The sequence below is a fragment of the Sorex fumeus genome, unplaced genomic scaffold, assembly GCF_029834395.1.
Source record: "Sorex fumeus unplaced genomic scaffold, SorFum_2.1 ptg000053l, whole genome shotgun sequence".
Lineage (NCBI taxonomy): Eukaryota > Metazoa > Chordata > Mammalia > Eulipotyphla > Soricidae > Sorex > Sorex fumeus.
The window spans coordinates 292,959-314,334 of record NW_026606110.1 but is presented as its reverse complement, the minus strand read 5'-3'; the positions used below and the strand labels follow the sequence as shown (position 1 = coordinate 314,334).

The following is a 21,376-nucleotide window of genomic DNA, read 5'->3' as shown; positions in this document are numbered from 1 at the left end:
GCTCAAAGGTGAGGAGGTTTCACACTGCCTAACTTCTTCCTAAGGGCAGCCCCGGAAACTCTGCAATAATTCAAGCTGTTTCTTTTCCCCAAAGTGCAGAAAGGATTTATTTTAGCTGACACCACATATAGAAAGCAATTTCTGTAATGTTGTCAACCAAAACCCAACTTAAACTCAACTCAGTGAACCTGGTCTTAATTCTGCAGCTCAGGTACCACTTACTGCTCTGCAGCCAAAACTTACAAAAAAAAAAACACTAGACAACCCCCCCACCCCCAGTCCATTCCCCTCACAGGCTGCCCCTCCAAAGAGTGCAAATTTCTCGACATAAAGCCAGGTTCACACATGGAAAATCATTTACAGGTGGTTAAGGAAACAGGAACTTTTCACATCGGCTTTAATATTTTAATATTTACATTTTACTCAAGACTGTCCTGAACACTTTTTTTTTTTAAAAAAAGAAGCACTGTTTACTGCATCTTCAAAGGAAAGGAATTTCAAAACTAAGCAGAAAACATACCGTCGAAGAAAACTCAATGCCAGTCTATACAATGATGTTTTACTTTCAGCACGACAGACTTTATTTTGGCACTTCAACAAATATTTTGCTTTACAGCAGTGACAAAATATTTGCCAGAAATGTTCTTTTCCTGGCACCAATTTCCCCAGCAGTTGTTACTCTCCACACTGAACTGAGTCTGCTTTGCCGTTGGAACCCCCAGTCCCCAACCCCCACTGTATTCTTAGCCTCGATAGCTGTAGAAGCAGGGGGTGCTGGGAACTGCTATTCTTTCTTTTTCAGTCCCTCAAAGCAGATTGATTCTGTAAGTGATGGGCCAGGAATTAAGGCCATTAAGAATTTAAGTAAACACAGATCCAAGAGTTGCTAAAAAGTTTTGTTTTGATTGGGTTCTATGGCCATTCCAGGGAAGACTCTAAAGAAAGCATCCATGGAGAAGATTGATCATTTTTTTTTTTGGCTATCTTCTTCCTATTTAAGTCAGGCGGCTCATGGTTGGAAATAAAATGGATGGCCAAATAGAAAAAGGAAATGTTCGGCTAGAAGGAAGGATCGAAGGACCTTCATTCTTCCATCCTTTCTAGCAAGTTCAATCTCAGGCAGGGAGCCAGTCAGTTTGGCCCATGCCCCCCTTGGCATGCAGACAAGGGTCTTCGAGTGATTAGCTAGGTCTGCGGTTAAGCTTCAAGGGGTGATCGGGAGCAAGCGTTCCAAGGTCCAACGGTCTCTAGGACTAACCCTTAGATACCCACGCCAGGACAGGACCCCTCTGCGCTTTGGGATTGATAGAACTAAAAGTTCTTTGCCACAGCAAGCATCCCTCTCCATACTGACACCCGCCAGCCTGGCAAGCTTGCGAATGTCCCGGTCTCTTGGCAGTCTGCCCATCCCTCCACTCACACACAGAACAATACATTCACATTTCCTCTGGCTAGTTCAGAAGCGAATCTGCTCATCAGCAGGACTGTCTTTGGTGTTCATCTAGGAGCACTGAGCGAATGCTCAGAGATCCAACCCCAGCGGGCGGTCCTTGGGAAAGGGACAGCTGGTCGAAAATACACAAAATCTAGAACAGTGACATTTTCGATAGGAGGCCACATGATTTATTCAGTAGTTTGTATAATCCCAAATTACAAGTCATGTCTATTCGCAGGACTACAAAAGTTACTATTAGAATTGTCTGTGCTTATAAAATACCAACTTCTTTGAAACCCTTATATATACTCATTAACACCAGTCTGCGACGAATCACATAGGAATCATAGGCACTTCAAAGGCTTAAAAGGACGTTTACAACTTAAATGCATTTTTTTAAAAAGCAAAAGCTGACTCTCCCCCACCCTCCAACCCCTGTCAAACTGCAAGAAATGAACAAATACAGTGGCCCAAGGCATTTGCAGCAACTTCTCAAAATACTGTGAGCATCTTTGGGTTTGCTGAGGCTCTCGTCAGGGACTCCATCCCATCCTCCTGGAACAGGATCTGACCAGATAGATATGACTGAACAGTTTTGTAGGCATAATCCAATTTTACACATCAATTTGCTGTTGCAAACCTGCCTGAAGCCACACGTAATGGCAAAGAAAAGCGAGTGTAAAATGGATAGTCTAAAACAGAGACGTTTATACAAAGTGGAGGTTAGAGTTTACATCTTGGAAAATCACATGTACACGAAATTACCATTCTCTGAATGCTCCAAAGACAAAATTGCACCATAACAACTATGGAAGGTATAGAGTTTTGTTTTTAAGCAGGGGGAGGAGGGTGGGAATTAGCAGAGAAGAGAGGAACAATGGGAAAATGAACAGAGTCAGACCAATCGGTCAAGTCAGTCATAGACAAAACTTCCAGCTCTAGCCAGCAAAGACAAATGGTTTCTACACTTGCACAGTAAAAGCATCAACCAATTCCATGAGCATCGAGTCTTAACATAATATTTTGCCACTGCTATTCACAGAACACTGCAGATGTTACCTTGAAATCTTATGTTGTTCTAAAGAAATACATGGAAAGTCTTAAATACATCGGGATCTTCTCATTAAAGCGCCCAAGTGGCGTGTTAATGACAACGAAAACAACAACAACAACAAAAAAACCCAAAGATCTTCGTTATTCTATGCAAAAGCTTTATTTCTTAAAAGTTCAGTGATCTCAGAAATAGAGACACGAAGTGGGAGTCTCACGCATAAAACTCCTTCGTGGGGGCCTTCTGATAAGCAGTGCTGGATGGTTTGCGTTCGCCAAGGTCGTAACTGCCTTCATCCTTCTTTCGCATGCGGTAGACCAACAGCAGGATGAGGAAAATCGCAAAGAGAAAGCCAATCACCCCGCCCGCGATGACAGCTGTGAACACACCAGAAGGGACATCATGTTTAGAAGAGAGTCGAGGAACTGCAGAAATTAGCTCTGCCAAACCCAGTCTAGTTAGACTCTTAGAAAAGGCTTACTGTACAAGACCCGCCTCATTTGCCCACCAGAATTAATACTGGTGACTGGGTTAGCTTTGGTTTACAATATTAAGGAAGTTCAGGGATTGAGCATCTTTCTTTTCTGTGAATAACAACACGCCCAGCACCAAAGTGCCTGAACCATCCGCTCCGAGGGAGTACCCTCCCGCCGCCCCGTACCCTCCTCATTTTGCCTTTTGGTGAAAACCAAAATTTTCACCAAGGCTGGGAGGTTTTTGGTTTTGTTTTTTTTTTTTTTTAAAAAAAAAAGCACTTGATAATTTTGAGAACTGGATTCAATGAAGCACCAGGCAATTTTGCAAATTCAAGAAGGCACAATGCTTTCTTTGACCAGCGGTAAAATATCCACCAAATCCTCACTAAGAAAAATCTGCGACCGCAACTAATTCCATGCTTTGAAAGACCTCTTGACCATCTTTCTAGTGCTTATCATTCTTGGTCTAATCTTCTCAGCACCTTCTCGATGACAACTCAAAACAGATGAGACCACTGACTGAAACGTCACAAGCATAAATACGAAGAGCCTGCCAACTTTCTTTTATTTATTCATTTATTTATTTCACAATCACAATCACAAATCATCCTGTTATTCGTCGATTGCCTCGAGCAGACCCCAGTAACGTCTCCTTCATCCTAGCCCTGAGATTATATCCAAGGCTCTTTAGGAGAATGAGACCCATCATTGTTACTGGTATTTGGCATATTGGGGACGCCACGGGGAGTTTGCCAGACTCTGCCGTGTGGGCAGGCTACATTCATTTATTTATTTATTTTAGGCTTTTTTGGGTCACACACCCAGCATTGCTCAGGCATTATTCCTGTCTCTGAGCTCAGGGTTCTGGGGAATCTACAGGGTACTGGGGGTCGAACCTAGGCCAGTTGTGTGCTAAGGCCCTCCTCACTGCCCTGTTGCTCTGGTCCCCTTTAACCTGGAAAATCTTCCTCCTTTTCAAATCCAATGTTAATACTTTCATCGACAAGCTAGACACTCAGAGCCCACAACTTCAGGGCCAAGGGCATTTCCGAGTCAACCCCTTTCCCCCAAGATCTGAAGTTTATTTTGAAATCAGGACTGAGCAAAGCAGACAGAGTCTCAGTCTGTCTCTGTCTCTCTGTCTCCATCTCTGTCTCTCTGTCTCTGTCTCTCTCTGTCTCTGTCTCTCTCTCTCTCTGTCTCTCTCTCTCTCTCTCTCTCCCCAGCCCTGCCCCAACATCTTTTTGCTGATGGTTTTTAACTCTTTTTACCAGCTCCTTCCCAGCCCTGGTTGGCCAGTCACGAAGTGCTGGTGGAAATGGCAGACATTTGTCTCAGCATCTCGCCTCTCAGGTGAGAAGGAGGAGAAGTGACACGTCTCCCTGTGGAAGCCCAGACACCCCACCTGACCACTGCCGCCTCTCACCTGCCAGCACTTCTGTCCGTTTGAACAGATTGTCCGAGTGCTTCTCCGTGTACACATTCGTGTCCTCCTCAGCTGTGTCCGTCTTTCTCTCTGACTCTGAAGGGGGAGCGATCTCCTTGTTCACTTTCTCGGGGGACTGGAGGGGACAGAAGGGGGGGGACAGAAAGAGATCAGAAAAAGGTGTTCTGGAAAGAGGAAAGATCTGGGCCCAGACTCTGCGTTCTCCCAAGAGAAACTCTGGGGAACCAGGGGGAAATCACTGTGAGGTCTACAGTGGTGTGAGGTCTACAGTGGTGGCTGGCTCCAGAAGGGTCCCTTGGGAAAAGTGGCCAAGCACTGCAGTATCCCAGAGGCCCAGCACCTCTTGCAACCGTCACAGTGCGTAAGTGGGCCGAGCGCTCTGTCCTGCATCTCCCACCACCAACACCTGAGCCTTGCATTCCCGTTCCGGCCCTTCCAGGGCCAACGCCATGCCAGGAGCCTGTGTGCGTTCTATCTGCTTGTCTCCAAGCCTCAAGAGTTTCGTCCATCCCCACTTCCTGGCCAGGGGCATCCCCATCCATCCAACAGAAACTGGTCCCTTGACTCCTGTAAAGACCCTCCAACTTGAAGAGGGCAAAAGGGCTGCCTCCCCATGCCCGCTGCAATCACTTTCATCACTACTAACATGTGGGGGGCGGGGGGGACAGGGCAGATGGCAGAGGGCAGGGAGGGATGGGAGACACGGGTGTTTCTGCCTCTTGCCACTGCAACAGACTTTCCCATCATCCTATAAGGCCTCAGCTTGACAGCATTATATTTTATTATTATTTTTGCTTTTTGGGTCACATCCGGCAATGCGCAGGGGTTATTCCTGGCTCTGCACTCAGGAATTACCCCTGGCAGTGCTCAGGGGACCATATGGGATGCTGGGAATCGAACCCGGGTCAGCTGCGTGCTAGGCAAACACCCTTTCCACTTGTGCTATCGCTCCAGCCCTCAAGTAGCATTTTATTTTTCACGAAAAGGGGCAGCAGCCTGTGGCTTTAAGCAGCATTCCAGCTCTGACAGCCCCCAGAGCACCCCTGAAGCATGTGCCCAAGCCTCACTGACAGGCTGTGTTAGGCTGTTGTCATTCTACTGTTGAGGCCACTGAGTTTTTAATTTCTTCCACCGAATTCTTTATTAGTGACACTTCTGTTCGGAGCTTTCTTATTTCTGCTCTCATTTCTTCCTGTATTTTATGGACCGTCGGTTCTACTCTTTGAGCTCCCTCACCATTTCATCTCTGAATCCTTTATCAGAGAGGCTGTGTATGTGGGTGTTCCCTGTTGAGGTTTCTGGGCTCTTCTCTCCATCCACTCCTCGTGGTAGGGCTGGAGCGATAGCACAGCGGTAGGGCGTTTGCCTTGCACGCAGCCAACATGGCCGACCCGAGTTCGATTCCTCCGCCCCTCTCGGAGAGCCCGGCAAGCTACCGAGAGGATCTCACCCGCACGGCAGAGCCTGGCAAGCTCCCCGTGATGTATTCGATATGCCAGACACAGTAACAACAAAGTCTCCAATGGAGACGTTACTGGGCCCGCTCAAGCAAATCGACGATCAACAGGAGGGCCTTTACCTTTTACCATATATATATATATATATATATATATATATATATATTACAGAAATTAGGTCTGAGTGCCAACCAGAGGTCAAGAAAGCCACTGGCCATATCAAGAAGTCTCAAAAGGGGACTGGAGCGACAGTACACTGGGGAGGGCATTTGCCTTGCACACAGCCAACCCGGGTTCGATCCCTGGCATCCCATAGGATCCCCCAAGCGCCACCAGAAGTAATGCCTGAGTGCAGAGCCAGGAGTAACCCCTGGGCACTGCCAGGTAGACCCAAAAAGAAAAAAAAAAAAAGAAGTCTCAAAAGCATACTCTGCAGTGACAAGAGTCCGTCTGCCAAGGTGACACCTGGATGATTTCTACCCAGGACATTCCAGAAAAGGCAAAGCCATGGAATGAAACCAGGGAGTGTTCGTGAGGACAGAGGGCCGTCCAGAAGGGCCTCAGGAGCTGAGACCTCTCTCGGTACTCATAGGGCTGGATGCATATGCTAGCCACCACCTGTCAGAACTCAGAGAATGTGCCAGAACACCTGTGAGCCTGGATATAAATGATGTCTTTTGCCTCTTTGTTTTGATTTCGGGGGCCACACCTGGCAGTGCTCACGGGTTCCTCCTGGCTCTGTGCTCAGGGATCACTGCGGGTGGGCTCAGGGCACCATATGGGATGCTGGGGATCCAACCTGGATGGGCCTCATGCAAGGTCAGCGCCCCCCCCCCCCGCCCCGTGCTGTATGATTGCTTCTGCCCCCAGATGTGTCCACACATCGCCAGCTGTGACGAGGTTCTCTCTCAGGGTGGGGGATGGGGAGGGAGGGAGCCCGCTTGACTGGGGGCAGGGCTGGAGGGGAACAGAGCGGGGACCACCCGCCAGGCACACCTCTGTCTGCGCAGGCGCCTTGCTCTGCGTCTTGGGCGGGATGCCCTCCACCCTGGCCGTGGCACTGGGGATGGGCATCTTGGGGAGGGGCCGCGACGTCGTCTGCTCTGGGGTCTCCATGTCCTCCTCGGCTCCTGGGGAGAGAACACAGACAGGCTTTACAGCTTCCCGGCTCTGCTCGAGGGCGGCTTCACAGCAGCACCCCTGCCGCTTCTCAAGTTGGACACTGTTCTCGAACCGTCTCCAGAACACTTGCCAAGCGACCTTCCATTCTCACCATTTGCCTATTCAGTCTCTCCCTCTCGAGGGGACGTCTTCTGTTCTGTGCTGAAATACGTGGCATTTTCCAGCATCAGAACCACAAAGGGGGTGCGGAGCAATAGCACAGCCGGGAGGATGTTTGCCTTGCATGTGGCTGACCTGGGTTCGATCCCCAGCATCCTCTCTGGTCCCCAGAGCACTGCCGGGAGTCATCCCTGAGTGCATCACCAGGTATGGTCCCCCAAACAAAACAAACAACAACAACAACGAAACACCGACCAGGAAGAAAACCTTCTCCACAGCTGACCCCTGGCCTGGTGGAAGCTGCTGCCCTTCCGGTCCATCTGCCGTTTCCCAGGTTCTAATCGTGTCTCAAGTACATGCCAGCTCCTCCGCCATCAACTCCCCTCCCTGCTCATCCCCCTCTGTCTGGATTCTCCGTCTCATCGCACCATCGGTCACCAGTGACCTCACGTTGCTATAACCGCTGGCCCTTTCCAAACCGGCCCTCATCGAACAGTGTCCGAGCCCCGCCGGACACTTGCCAGCCATCATCTCCTTCTGGACACCCTATTTCTGGGCTCCTAAGACGCTGGTTTCCGGGCTCCTCTCACCTTTTGGGCCCCTGGAGTCTCCCCTGCTGGTTCTTTCTTGTCTACCTGGACACAAGATGTCAAAGGTCACCTCAGCTCTCTCCTGTCTCCCGTCCTGTGTCACAGAGCTCCAGGCCTGTCACACAGATGGTGCCTGGGTTAGCTCCTGGTCCTGCACCTTCCTCTGAAATTCAGCCCGCCCTTTCCCCTGAATGGACGAAGACACCACATACCCGGAACTGACCGAAGGAGACCCATGACCACCCTCCAAACCCGACTTCTCCCCACGTTCCTGGTGATGCTGTAGGCTTACTCGTGGCTCTGCACTCAGGGATCACTTCTGGTGTTGCTCGGGGAACCCTATGGGGTGCCAGGGATCAGGCAAGGCAAGCCCTGTCCTGCTGTGCTATCTCTCTGGCCCTGATGTCACCTTCCCGTTCTCTCTCCACCCTCGGACTTCCTCCACGCCTCTGTGAACTTTCCTGGAACCTCTCTTTGTGCTTCCTAAGCGGCCCCTGCTTGGTGTTGACAGAAGAGACCCCCACCCTCCCCCTGCCTAATAGCATCACAGCGGTACTCCCAGGTCTACGATTCAGCTCAGCCCTTGGCCTGCCCAGCGTCCCAAAACAGCATTTCCACGTGGTCCCCTCCGCTCTAGCCATGGCCCCTGACCTGCCAGGGCATCGTTGCTTCCTTCTCTGCCACCCGACCTCAGCACCAAGGTCCTCTCTCCACAGCAGACCCACTTTCCCAAGTGGCTTCTTCCCCTCTCACCTGTCCTCACTGCATTTATCCCCATAAGGAGAAGTCTGTTTCAACAGCTATTGAAGTGTGATGCCCCCAGGCCCTCGGACTGGATGCCCCACCTGGGCAAGCTCCTGGAGGGTGTACAGATGGGTCCCCTGGGGACAGAGGGTCTGGGCCCCTGGGGACAGAGTCTATCTGTAAGGGACAGGTCACCACCCTCTGGCACCACTGGGTGTGGCTGAAAAAAAAACTGGAAAAAAAGTCAGAGAAGACCCGTTCCATCATCAATAGGTCCCTAAGTATGTGCTGGATTTCATTCTCCTGGGGGGTGGGTACAGTGAGTGATGCTCAAGCTTCTGCCAGGCTCTGCACTCAGAAATGGCTCCTGCTGGGCTTCTGAGACCCGGTGCAGTGCCAGAATCAAAGCTGGGTCAGCCACGTGCAAGGCAAGTGCCCTCCCTGCTGTGCGCAGGCTCCGGCCCTGGGTCATGGGTTTTTAAATGGCCTCAAATGTCTCTGACCTGGACAGGGGGGTGGTTATGGCATAAAACGTCCCAGAGCCTCTCTCCACCCCCTCCCATCCCCTGGACGTGCAGTTCTGTGACAAGCTTGTAGAAAACCACCTGCATTGTTTCCTGGGCAGGCCTGAGGATGGTGGTTAACCAAGCACTTTCCAGGAGCGAAAGGAAAAGAAATGGCAGTGCCAGGGGTGGGAGCTATTCACAGCAACGTGGGCTGGGGGATGAACTTCTCAGGTGCCTGGAAAGCACGAGAACTGTGTCTGCATCAGAGCCACGGAGGAACTGCACACTGTACTGAGGCCAGCCAACACCAAGCAATGAGAATCACTCCCACCCCCACCCCCCACCCCGCAGGGACCTTCCTTGCCTGTGCTCCGCCAGGAAATGGGAGAGGCTCTGCCCAAGACGCCGGATCTGGGTGGGATCCTAGAGGTCCCTGTCTCCAAGGAGCAGGTGCTCAGCCAGCTGCCTGAATGGAAGGAGCTTCTAGAAGGAGCTGCCCGAGTACCACTCCGGGAGTGCTGGGTAGGGGCGGCAGCCAGAGAGGCACCCAGGGGCTATTTGCTGAGAGAAGGCGGATATACAGGAGGTGCTGAGGGATTTTTTTTTCCTGAAAAGGCAGGAAGCTCTGTCCTAGTAGAACGTGCATCTATGTGGGGGTCACAGTCACACTCACAGTCCTCTCGTTGATCATCGATTTGCTCGAGCGGGCCCAGTAACGTCTCCATCATGAGACTTGTTGTTACTGTGTCTGGCATATCGAATACGTCACGGGGAGCTTGCCAGGCTCTGCCGTGCGGGCGAGATCCTCTCGGTAGCTTGCCGGGCTCTCTGAGAGGGGCGCAGGAATCGAACTCGGGTCAGCCATGTTGGCTGCGTGCAAGGCAAACGCCCTACCGCTGTGCTATCGCTCCAGTCCATTTGCAATAATAAAGTATAATTATTATATTATTTATAATTTTATATATTTATATTTAATTTGTTGTTACTGTGTTTGGCATATCGAATTACATCATGGGTGGCTTGCCAGGCTCTGCCATGCGGGCGAGATACTCTCGGCAGCTTGCCAGGCTCTCCGAGAGGGGCGGAGGAATCGAACTCGGGTCGGCCGTGTTGGCTGCGTTCTAGGCAAATGCCCTACCGCTGTGCTATCGCTCCATATACCCCCACATATACACATATGCACGCAGACATGTGTGCACGTGTGCTGTGTTTGCGCGTGTGTAGCATACACACGTACCTGCATGTGTTCCTGTGTGCATGTTGGCCTTCTGTGTACCATGTGTAAGTGTGTGTCCATGCCTGGGTACATGTGTTCACTGTGTGTCTGTGAACATGCGTAGACGTGTGTATCGATGCCTGTGTACATGCGTTTGTACCTGTGTGTGTACGTGCACATATGTACACGGGTATGCCCTCATTCCCCTCGGTGTGCCTGTGTACATGCGTGCCCAGTATCTCTGAACATGTGTGTGCGGTGCATGTGTGTGCCCGTGTCCGTGTGTACGTACATACACGTGTGCATCTGTGTACATGTGTGCCCATGCCTGTGTACGTGTGTGCTCATGCCTCTAACACGCGTGTTTGTGTCCATGTGCCTCTGTGTGTGCCGTGTCACGTGTGTCACGTGTGCCGTGCCTTTTCACGGGGCACTCAGCCTTACCCGAGCCGGAGGCAGAAGCATAGTCGTCATCGTCGATGGGATACACTCCAGAAGCTTCTTCAATGGAGCTGTTGTCCAGGTACATGTCCTTATCAGACGTCAGCTCTGCCCTCTGCAGACACAGAGAAGAGAGGTCCAGGTGAGATCAGGGTCTGACCTCCCACTTCCTCCCCTCTGGAGCCCCCATCTCTAGCCCTCGCTCAGGGTCCCCTGGCAACCTGTCTCAGTGCCAGGGCTGACTCCAGGCGAACGCCCCCGGGAAGCAGGGGTCCCCCTAGGCAGACAGTGCAGAGACCCCACGGGCTCTCTCCGCCACCCCCACATCGCCTGCCCAGCGTCACCAGACAGTCACGCTGCTGTCTGCCAGGCAAACTGGTCGGTTCTTTCCTGGAAAAGGTCTTGGTGCTCCTCACGCTTCCTTGGGAGGGATGGGATGGGGAGGGCTCAGTGCTTAGCTATATCCCCACCCGGGCTCTGGCATGACCCCCCAGCGGCTTTTGGGCTGTGCTCTGAGCACTGCAACTGAGTCAGCACACTCCGCTCACTCACCAGGACAGTCGGGGCATTCCCCACCCCCAACCCAGACGCAGGCAGATGCCAGGGGTGTCACCAGCCAGAGAAGCACACAGGGGCCAAAACCTGTCCCGGGCCTGGGCTCCCAGGCTCAATGCCAGCTGCCCCGATGCGTGTCCCAGGCACCTGGCTGCGTGCCCTGGGGACGCTCACCAGTTTCCCTGTACCTGGCCACTGCAAACAAGAGACTGAGAATCAAGACTCGGTCTGGTAGGGCCAAGAGCGCACCTTGTGGGGGCCGGAGGCAGAGGGCACGGGGAGGGGTTTGGGTTTTTGCTTTTCCCTCCCCTGGTTTCAGTCCGTTGGTATTTTATCGCCTCCCGAAATATAGTCAACAATAACTCAAACACACGTGTTAGAGGCATGAGCACACATGTACACAGATGCACACATGTACGAACACACAGGCACGGGCACACACTTGTACTGTACACACGTGTACTGCATACAAATGTACACACGTGCAGACAGCAGACAGGCCTCATCTTGGCTCCCGTGAAAATCCTGATGCTGAAAGATCGAGAAGGACTCAGAGAAGTCATCGCCCTCACAGCCCCGCTGGTCACGTTTCTGCTACACACACCCAGGGGCAGGCAGGCAGGCTGGGGTGGCCAGGGCTCCCCCCTCCCCAATCCCACCACAGCCCTCATCTGAGCTCTAGTCACTGGCTTCCACCCTTCAGCCATGGGGACCCCCGGTCCTGGTCTGGGCCCGGGAACCTGGGGGGCTGGCAGCAGGGGGCCGTCCAAAGTGGCCAAACTACAGTCTGCAGTGACTAAGGTCTAGTGATCAAGTTATGGTCCAAGATGACCGGTTGGATCTATGGCAGAGTGACTGCCCAGGAGAGGGCTGGAGACGGCCGCTGCCCCTGTGGCCACCTGCCTGCCACCGTCTCAGGTGTCCCCCTTTCCTGGTCAGTGGCCAGTAGCACTCCCATCCGCAGACCCCGGCTAGACTCCCCACTGCATCCTCCCTCCCCTGACCCCCGGCCTTCCCAGCACGTGACCCCGAGCTGTCTCATGGGAACAGGTAGGCTGCCCGCGAGAGAACAGTTCTGAGTCCACCCATGCTGGACGCCCAGCCTCCAACACCCTCTCTCCAAGCCATCTGCCTCCCGTGGACGCACCTGATGTCCACATTTTGGACCGAACAGCACAGAACCATGCTCCTCCGAGCTGTATCTCCTGAGACGGGGGTGCCTGAGTGGACGCCCCCAGCCTGGCCGCGTGATGGGGGGTTGGACCCTGGTTTCACGATCCCAACGGCTACAGAGCTTTCCCCTCCCACGAAGAGAGCACCTCCCTGCCCCAGCTCTCATGAGGGACAAGGTATCCCTCTTGGCACCGCCACAGGCCACAGAGGCTGGGTCCCACGAAGGCGCCCAGAGATCCGCCATGCCCTGGCAGCTCCAGTCTGGGTTCTGGAAGCCACTTGGGTGTTTGAACCCACACACGTCACAACTGCAGGTGGTGGGCCACGAAACGTTTCTGGACATCTCCAGTCCTGACCACGCTGCCCAAGGGCCCGACTTGCAAGCTCCAGGCCTGAGGACAGCTCACTGGACCTGGTCCCCATGAGGCGACACGGTCACACCAGATTCCCTGACAGTCTTAGGTGTGAGGACACACAGCAAGGGCCTCCCAGGGGACAGAGAGACTGCACAGGGCAGAGGGCTCACCTGGTCCATGGGCAACCCTCAGGAACCCCAGCACCTCATGCCCCACCCCCAACCACCGCTGAGTACCATGGGGTGTGGCCCAAACTACCCCCCGCCAAAGGGCCCAGTTTAACCACTGTCCGGCCCCTTAGCAGGCGCAGCGGGAACGCTCTGAGACTTCATGGCTACTGTCTTTCCATGAAGCCACCTCTGCCAACAGGGGCTCCACGCATGAAATGCCTTGCCTCACCCCTAAAAGGGTTTTTATGGCTTCCTGTGCCTGGTGGAGAGACAGGTGTGTCGACAGTGCAGTGCAGCTGACTCCGGAAGGAAACACACTTCAATGATGAAGAGGCGGATGATGCTGAGGGCAGAGGCGCCCGAGCCTTGCTGACCTACTGCCCCTTCTGAGAGAACAGGCCACTCGTGGAAATCTGTTCTTTAGGCTAACAGAAAGCACCCCCAGTGGCACCAACGCCACTGCCCCCCAACCGGCGTTGTTCCAATGCCCACCCCAGGGAACATATCACCCGCTTTGGGGGACACCGTGAGCCCACCCGGACAGGGAGTTTGTAATCAAACCCACACAGGAGACGCTGATTCGGGGCTTTTGGCCATGAAGTGGCCCGAACCATGTTTTGGAAAACGAAGCACAAGTCAGGCTGTTTTCTTGGGCAGAGACACCCGTGGTCAAGCAGCCCCAAAGGCGGGACTTCTCTCCGGCGGGTGACATCGGCACTGCACAAATGTCCGACATGGAAACCTTAATTTGAAATTCAAGGTCTTTCTGGAAAAACCCGGTATCTGACGAGGGGAAGGCTATCTAAACACCCCCCGTGTCCTGCGGGCCTGGGACGTGGGCTCTCTTGTGGGTGCTCCCAGGGGTAAGGAGTCACTGATGGTGTCCACTCGGGTGACTGTGGAGACTTCCTTAAGTCACCCGAGTGGACACCAGCAGGAAGGAGAAACTGTAATGACCAGTGACCACACGCTCCCAGACCTCACCTGGGAACACTCTCCCCGTTTGGATGTCAGCAGGAAACAGGCGAATGGTCTGACACAACAGGGTCCATCGGGGGCAAGCAGGCCCCTCGGCCCAGGTATCACCGATCCTGATCCAAACCCCAGTGTAGGATGACTTTCTGAGGGGGTCTGTGGCCGGCATGGGTACTTTCCACGGCTTACACATGTGCTCCAGGCTAGGCTGGCCCCTTTATGGAATATCCAAGTGACGGCAAACTGTCTACAGTCATGTTATTCTAAGCCTCCCTGCTCCCCCACCTCCTGGCCCCGAATATTCCAGTATTTATTTTGCTCTCCCTAGGACCGCAGTTTAGACTAGAGTAAAAATAGAAGCGTGTGAGGCCAACCTGCGAAGTCCCCCAGTGCCAGGAGCGTCAGCCTTCCGAATCTTCACGAAACAACACAATGGGTCCTGTTTCCTGCTGGAGTCTGGCGGGAGGGGGCCGGGGAAGGGGCTGGGATCTATTTCTTATTCAGAAGTGTTTTGTCAAAACTACCATCATGCGGCAGATACCAGGGCAAGCCCCACAACCCACAGAGCTCTGGTTGAGATTTCAGAATTCACTTTGGGGGAGGGGGTTTCCCCAACAGCAACAATTGGAGGCTCCCGGCGGAGCCGAGTCCATCCTCCACCCTGTACAGGGGCTGCCAGCGAGTAACAGTGGGTCGGGGCGGGGGGGGGGGGGGTACCCAGGCCCTTCAGGCACAGGGATGCTCTGGAACAAGTCTTTGTGAAAGTGGGCAATGCCTGGGTATTGTGGGAACAGTCCATGGGGGCAGAAGCTACCGTGATACCCTTGAGGGCGCTCATTTATGGTAGATTTTAGGGGTCACTAAGTGATTTGGGGGGGGGAGAAGGCATCATCCTCTGGTGTTCAGAGGAGGTTCCTGCTTCTGAGCTCAGCAGAGACCCTTGGCAATGCTCAGGGGATGGGCACAGCGCTGGGCTTGAATGCAAGGCAAGTGCCCTGCCCTAAGTCTCTGGCAAGGAGTGATTTCCTTTTCTTCCTGGAGAGAGGGTAAGAGGCCCAGTAAGCCTGGGCACTGGTGCCTGAAGGAAGGGGCCAGGGCAGCCCAGGCAGCTGGCTGCAGGATGAGCCTTCGGTCAAGGCCACTCGGAGGGGCGAGCTCCCCCCCCTCCGCTGCTAAGAGGGGTGCAGGAGATCTGAGACCGGCCTCCACAGAGAAGCTTTGGCCTCTATGAGGATTCTGCCTCCCACAGCGGACGGGCTCAGGGGCCCTGGGTTTGCAGAGAATCATGGCATCGTCCACGGCCTTTGAGGCGTGACCCTGTGGAAATCTTTCCCATCCACAGAGCCGCCAGATCCGCTGGGAAGGCTGAGTGGCCAGCTCCCTGCGTGAGGACACGCTCCCCCTCACCGCAAAGCAGAGCCGGGAAAATGCTCGGACAGCTCACAAGAGTGAGGAAGGACGGAAAGTGGCTGAGTCCACAGAGAGCCACGGGCAGCCTTGCTGTGCCCCCGCCAGTGTGGCCACGCCTGCTCCGGGCCCCCTGAGCCAGGAGCCCCAGGGTTGTGCTGCATGTGGGGGGTATTTATCCTCACAGACCCCTTCCCAAGCAAATCACTTTTTAAAAAATGTATTTATTTACTTCTTTATTTTGTTTTCTGCTTTTTGAGTCACCCCCAGCGAGGCTCCTGGCTCTGCACTCAGGAATCGCTCCTGGCATGCTTGGGGGAGCCCTATGCAATGCTGGGGATCGAACCCAGGTTGGGGGCATGCAAGGCAAACGCCCGCCCCGCTGCACTATGCTGTCGCTCCAGCCCAGCAAATCACTGTCGTAGCAGGCGCCCCCATTGGCCTGTGTGGAACTGCAGAAGGCAGAGCAGAGCAGAATGGGGGCCGGAAATCCTTCCCTCCAAACACAGGTCCCAGAAGTTCTCAAAAATCCCAAAGGAACCTCTCCCCTCCCCTCCCAGCCCACACAGGCCACTGCTCCCATCCTGCCGGGGCCTCTGACAGCAGCAACTTCTGGGGCACTGCAGCCTGAAGAGAAGCGGCTGCCTTCCCCCCCGTCCACCCCAAAAGCAAGTAGGGCCTCAGAAAACGGGAATCACTGCAAATTTCTGGGATTTTGTTTTGGGGCCACATCACCGGTGTGCTCTGGGCTTCCTGCTGACTTCTGCTCTCAAGAGATCTCTTTTTGGCACTGTTCAGAGAACCGTATGCCAGGCTGGCGATGGAACCAGGGCATGTGGAAGGCCAACGCCTTGACCCCTGTGCTCCCTCCAGTCCTGACCTTTGAGGACCTGTGGGGCTGGAGCATGAAGACAGAAGGAGCGGCAGGATGGTGAGGTCTTACACTCAACTGCACGGGAATGTTTAGGAAGGACGCTGGGGACGGGGTTCAGAAGCTCAGTGGTGATGCCCATGCCCAGAAGTGCCTGATCACGGCACATCCCCGAACCCCACTTGGCCAGCAGGACCAGCAGTGGTTCCAATGAGAACAGAAGAGTATTTTAAAAGAGCATCATTTTAACTCTGTGTGTGTGTGTGTGTGTGTGTGTGTGTGTGTATGTGTATGTTTGGCGAGGCTGATTCACTCATGATTACTACAAGTCCTGGCCGTGGGCGGGGACTGATCATACAGTGTCTGAGACCCTACACACAGTCAAATGGGGTTCAATCTTCAGCATCCCAGGTGACTCCTGAGCACTGCCAGGAGTGATCCCTCAGTGCAAGAGCCCTACGTAACCCCTGAACACTGCCAGATGTGGCCTCCAAACAAACAATAGAGAAAAATAGAGAAATAAAAGTCCTGCTGGGGCACACACACAGCGACACCACTATGTAAGAGACACCACGCTGCCTACTTTGAAAATACGGGAGCTACAGGGCGGAGAGGTAGTCGTCCAAAATGCATCAGGTCATCCCACGAAACTTCCTGAACCTCCCAACCCACACCTGGAGGAGAGAAGCTCCACATGCAGCTCCCCAGACTCCTGGCCAGCACCAAGGGTGGACTGAAGGCCTCAAGCTGCCCACACAGACACTTTCCTCACCCTGCCCCGGGCCCTGGGATCTGCAACGTGGCATCGGGTAATGGGCCGTCTGCCCCTTCCTTGCCGAAGCTGTGTCATGCACCCAAGGGCCGAGGCTATGTCAGAGCCCCCCTGTGGTGGTCTTGAGGGTCCCCTGTCTTGAGCCACGCTTCCTGGAGGCTAAGAAGAAGCTCCCTGCTCGCAAGACCACCTCTCCCGTCTCTCAAGATGGGATCTGTTTCTGACCCGTTTCAGAGCAGTTTCTGATGGATTTCACGACCCCGTGGCCCTGTCTCATCAGAATAGCAAGGTCTATTCTCTAATGGGCCCAAGAGCCAGGGCTGCCCAGCGTGACGGGGTCTGCACAGCCCTGATGCCCCCCATGCATACCCCTGGGCTACCGGGAACCCCCCTCACCCCCATTTCTATTATCCCTGACTTCCGGGAGACACACCTGCCTTCCAAGGCGTTCAAGTCTCTCTGGCCCCATACAAACCTGCACAGAGCGTCCAAGAAAAGGCAGCGGTCTGCTTTTCGGCCCAGGAATGCGCCCGAGACACAGCGGCTGCCAGGGTAACCTCAGAGGCACGCGGTCGGCCGTGCACACCTCCCAGCCCCAGCCCACCGGTGACCAGCACAATCCCCTTCAAGTGGCTGCATTGCTGAGCTGCCCCCATGGAAACCCACTGGGAGCAGTTGAAGCTCATCCCCCAGAATGATGTTTTTTAATACAGATTGTTCTTTTTAAACCCTTTACAAAAGCAGCTGTAATCAATCGTGGGGGGGGGAGCAGGGGGGGCTTGCCACCAAGCGACCACTCAGAAGCCCGAATATTGATTCTTTTCCCTTGCACGCCTTTTAAGAAGACAATCCCCAGCGCAGAAACCATAATCAATTTCTGGAGACTTCTGCGAGTGTAAAGACGGGTCTACATGACAAGATCTTATAAAAATCCAAGGCTGAAATTAAAAGCATTGCCAATAGGAAGGACCCAGTCGCCCTCCTCCCTGCATTCAAGGGATGTGCTTCCAAACTCCCTCCTTTATTTTTTTAAAGCCCATCAAACAAATTGAATAATTATTAAATCCTGATTAAACCTCGGCAACCCTTGTCAGCCTTGTTGAGAGGCGGCACGGCTAAAAGATGAAGGGGTCTGTCCTCATTCGAGAGCTGGTGTTTCCAATTCTTCATTTGCAAGAGAATATACTACTTTCTCCCTGCCCATTCTTAGAGAAAACTATCAATTCTGAGCCTGTGTTTATAGACCGTCAGGATTCCAAACGGTCACACCCTCGCCGAGCGTCCACAGACCAGAATATTTTAAATCTTTTCACAGAGATCACGGTAGATATATTATTCTGTCGATCTGCCTTCTCCGCGGTGGGCCTCTTAGAACCCCGAACATTCCAAAAGGCAAAGGAATATTCCAGACTGTGTGGAGAGAGTGTACTTTGGAGGGTTCATTTAAAAATCACATTAAAAACCCTCACCAGCATCCACATCCAATTTCCCGTTTGGACATGAAGGAAAAGTGCGATTTCCTATGTCACTATTCTTGCGTTTAGAGGCGGGGTGGGGGGGACTTTATCCAAGTGCCACACACGACATCAAACAGCCCTCAGCCCCAGGCTGACACCCCAAACACTGTGTCAGTGTGGCATTTAGCACGGCAAAGGAATCAGATCCCATCAAACCCAGAAAGGAGCAGAGAACCAAGAAAAACTCGCCTGCCGACTGCCTTGTTCCCAGTAAGGAGGAGTTCTGTGTCAAGACAGCGAGCTCTGACTTCCGTGCAAAGTTCCACTACTCATTCCAATTTCTCCTTCCTGGCGAGGGGGCTGACGCCTCCCCCACCCTCCCCCGGCTCTGCAGGGAGGGAAGACCAGGGCCCTTTCACGCGGCTGATCAAGGGCCCCCCCTCCTTTGTCAAGGGGCCCCTCGAGGATGGTCACACGAGTCACTGGCCTGGCAGCCGCTTTATCCCCCGGAGTTATTTTAAGCAACTTTCCTCCAGCCGGCAAATCTCTGGGATTAATCCCTTCCATTGTCCAGCACTGGCTGCCCTGTGGCTCAGAGCTCACAGACCAGCCCGGGGAGCTGAGTTTGTACCAGTCAGTCCTTCTCCGAGAACGCCCCGCCCTCCCTCAGAGCTCATGTTCCGCCAGGCGAGGACAGTCCCCTTTCCTTTTTATTTTTATTTTTTATTGAATCACCGTGAGGTACAGTTACCAGCTTTCATGCTTGAGTTTCAGTCAGACCATGATCGAACACCCATCCCTCCACCAGTGCGCATTCTCCACCACCAATGTCCCCAGTATCCGCTACCCAAATCCTACCCCTCCCCCTGCCTCCATGACAGACAATTTCCCCCATACTCTCTCTCTCTCTCTCTCTCTCTCTCTCTCTCTCTCTCTCTCTCTCTCTCTCTCTCTCTCTCCCTACTTTGGGGCATTATGGTTTGCAATATAGATACAGAGAGGCTATCATGTTTGGTCCTTGATCTACTTTCAGCACACATCTCCCATCCCAAGTGATCCCTCCAACCATCACTGACTTAGCGACCCCTTCTCTATCACAGTGCCTTCTCCCCCAGCTCATGAGGCGGGCTTCCAACTATGGGGCAATATTTCTGGCCCTTGTGTCTACTGTCCTGGGGTGTCAGTCTCATATTATGTGATTTTATATTCCACAAATGCGTGCAGTAATTCTGTGTCCCTCTCCTTCTGACTCATTTCACTTAGCCTGACACTCTTCATGCCTATCCCATTTCTTGTTCCCGAAGGCAGAGATTAGTCACTGACACCTGCTGAACAGCCGAGACACAGCTGCTGTCTTCACAAGCGGACGGTCCCGTTGGAGAGAGAGAGAAATGCTCCGACAGGGTTTTCTTTCTCCTCACCACACCTCCTCCACACACACAGTCTGGGCCGCAAGTCAACTCCTGCAGGCCCCCAGGCATCACTCACAGGCATCAGAGATGGAAAGCTGATTGGCTTCCTTGGCTCCTGACAGTGCTCAGGGGGATGTCGGAGCTGGAGACCCAACCTGGGCCTCGGCATGCAAAGCTTCGACTACTTTTCCTTTACCCACTGATCGCCATTGATCTATAGAGGGGTTTGTCTGTCTGTCTGTCTTTCTTTCTTTCTTTCTTTCTTTCTTTCTTTCTTTCTTTCTTTCTTTCCCTTCCTTCCTCTCTCCCTCCCTCCCTCATTCCCTCCCTCCCTTACTCCCTTCCTTCCTTCCTTCCTTCCCTCCTTCCTTACTCCCTCCCTTACTCCCTCTCTCCCTCCCTCCCTCCTTCCTTCCTTTTTTCCTTCCTCCTTCCTTCCTTCCTTCCTTCCTTCCTTCCTTCCTCTCTCCCTCCCTTCCTCTCTCCCTCCCTCCCTCCCTCCCTCCCTCCCTCCCTCCTTCCTTCTCCTTCCTTCCTTCCTTCCTTCCTTCCTTCCTTCCTTCCTCCCTTCCTCCCTCTCTCCCTCCCTCCCTCCTTCCTTCCTTTTTTCCTTCCTCCTTCCTTCCTTCCTTCCTTCCTTCCTTCCTTCCTTCCTTCCTTCCTCCCTCCCTCTCTCCCTCCCTTCTTCCTTCCTTTTTTCCTTCTTCCTTCCTTTTTTCCTTCTTCCTTCCTTCCTTCCTTCCTTCCTCCCTCCCTCCCTCCCTCCTTCCTTCCTTCCTTCCTTCCTTCCTTCCTTCCTTCTTTCCTTCCTTCACTCCTTCCTCCCTCCCTCCTTCTTTCCTTCCTCCCTTCCTTCCTTCCTTCCTTCCTTCCTTCCTTCCTTCCTTCCTTTTTGTTTTTCGCCATACCCAGAGGCAATGCTCAGGGGTTACTTCTGCCTCTGTACTCAGAGATCGTTCCTGGCAGTGCTTGGGGGACCATATGGGATGGGGGGATTGAACCCTGGTTGGCAATGAGTCAAGCAAGTGTCCTACCCACTGTACTCTCTCTCTCCAGCCCCTACACTGAGTCTTCTTAAACCTCTCCTCCTTGCTGCCCCTTTCCAACCCAAGAACTTTTGAAGCAACTTTCTGCTATCTGATAGCTAAGTTTATATAGGTATGTACTAATATAAAAGTTTTAGTAAATCACAGACATTTATTTTAAAACAACATAAAGGTTACACAACGCCATGTAGGGTGGTGACCCAGAAGTCAGGGTTACATGAGGATGAAATTTCAGGGGTCCACTACTGCATGCCTGTTAATGTTGAACTGTGACACTGCCCACCACAGGGGCTCCAGGGCCCTCCCACCCCCCAACAGACTTCTCTCTGCTCTTTCTTCCCCCCTCACCCCCCTCCCATAACTACCCTGGTTTCTGTAAAATTGGAGACTCTTAGACTCTTTATTTTTTAACTTTTTTGCTTTTTGGGTCACACCCAGCGATGCACAGGGGTTACTCCTGGCTCTGCACTCAGGAATTACTCCTGGCGACGCTCAGGGGGCCCTATGGGATGCTGGGAATCGAACCTGGGTCGGCCAC

At 53.2% G+C, this 21,376-nt stretch overlaps 1 protein-coding gene across 1 annotated transcript in view; it reads right to left on the bottom strand.

The window, feature by feature from the left end:
• Positions 1–557: 557 nt before the first annotated feature.
• The window catches only part of SDC2 (syndecan 2), a 99,920-nt gene continuing 79,101 nt past the window's right edge, over positions 558–21,376 (bottom strand). The window contains exons 2-5 of the mRNA XM_056124941.1: positions 10,648–10,759; positions 6,863–6,996; positions 4,389–4,524; positions 558–2,863 (exon numbers count right to left, since the gene is read on the bottom strand). Coding sequence (XP_055980916.1) covers positions 2,700–2,863; positions 4,389–4,524; positions 6,863–6,996; positions 10,648–10,759 — 546 coding nt within the window. The 3' untranslated portion in view covers positions 558–2,699. The remainder of the gene's footprint in view (positions 2,864–4,388; positions 4,525–6,862; positions 6,997–10,647; positions 10,760–21,376) is intronic.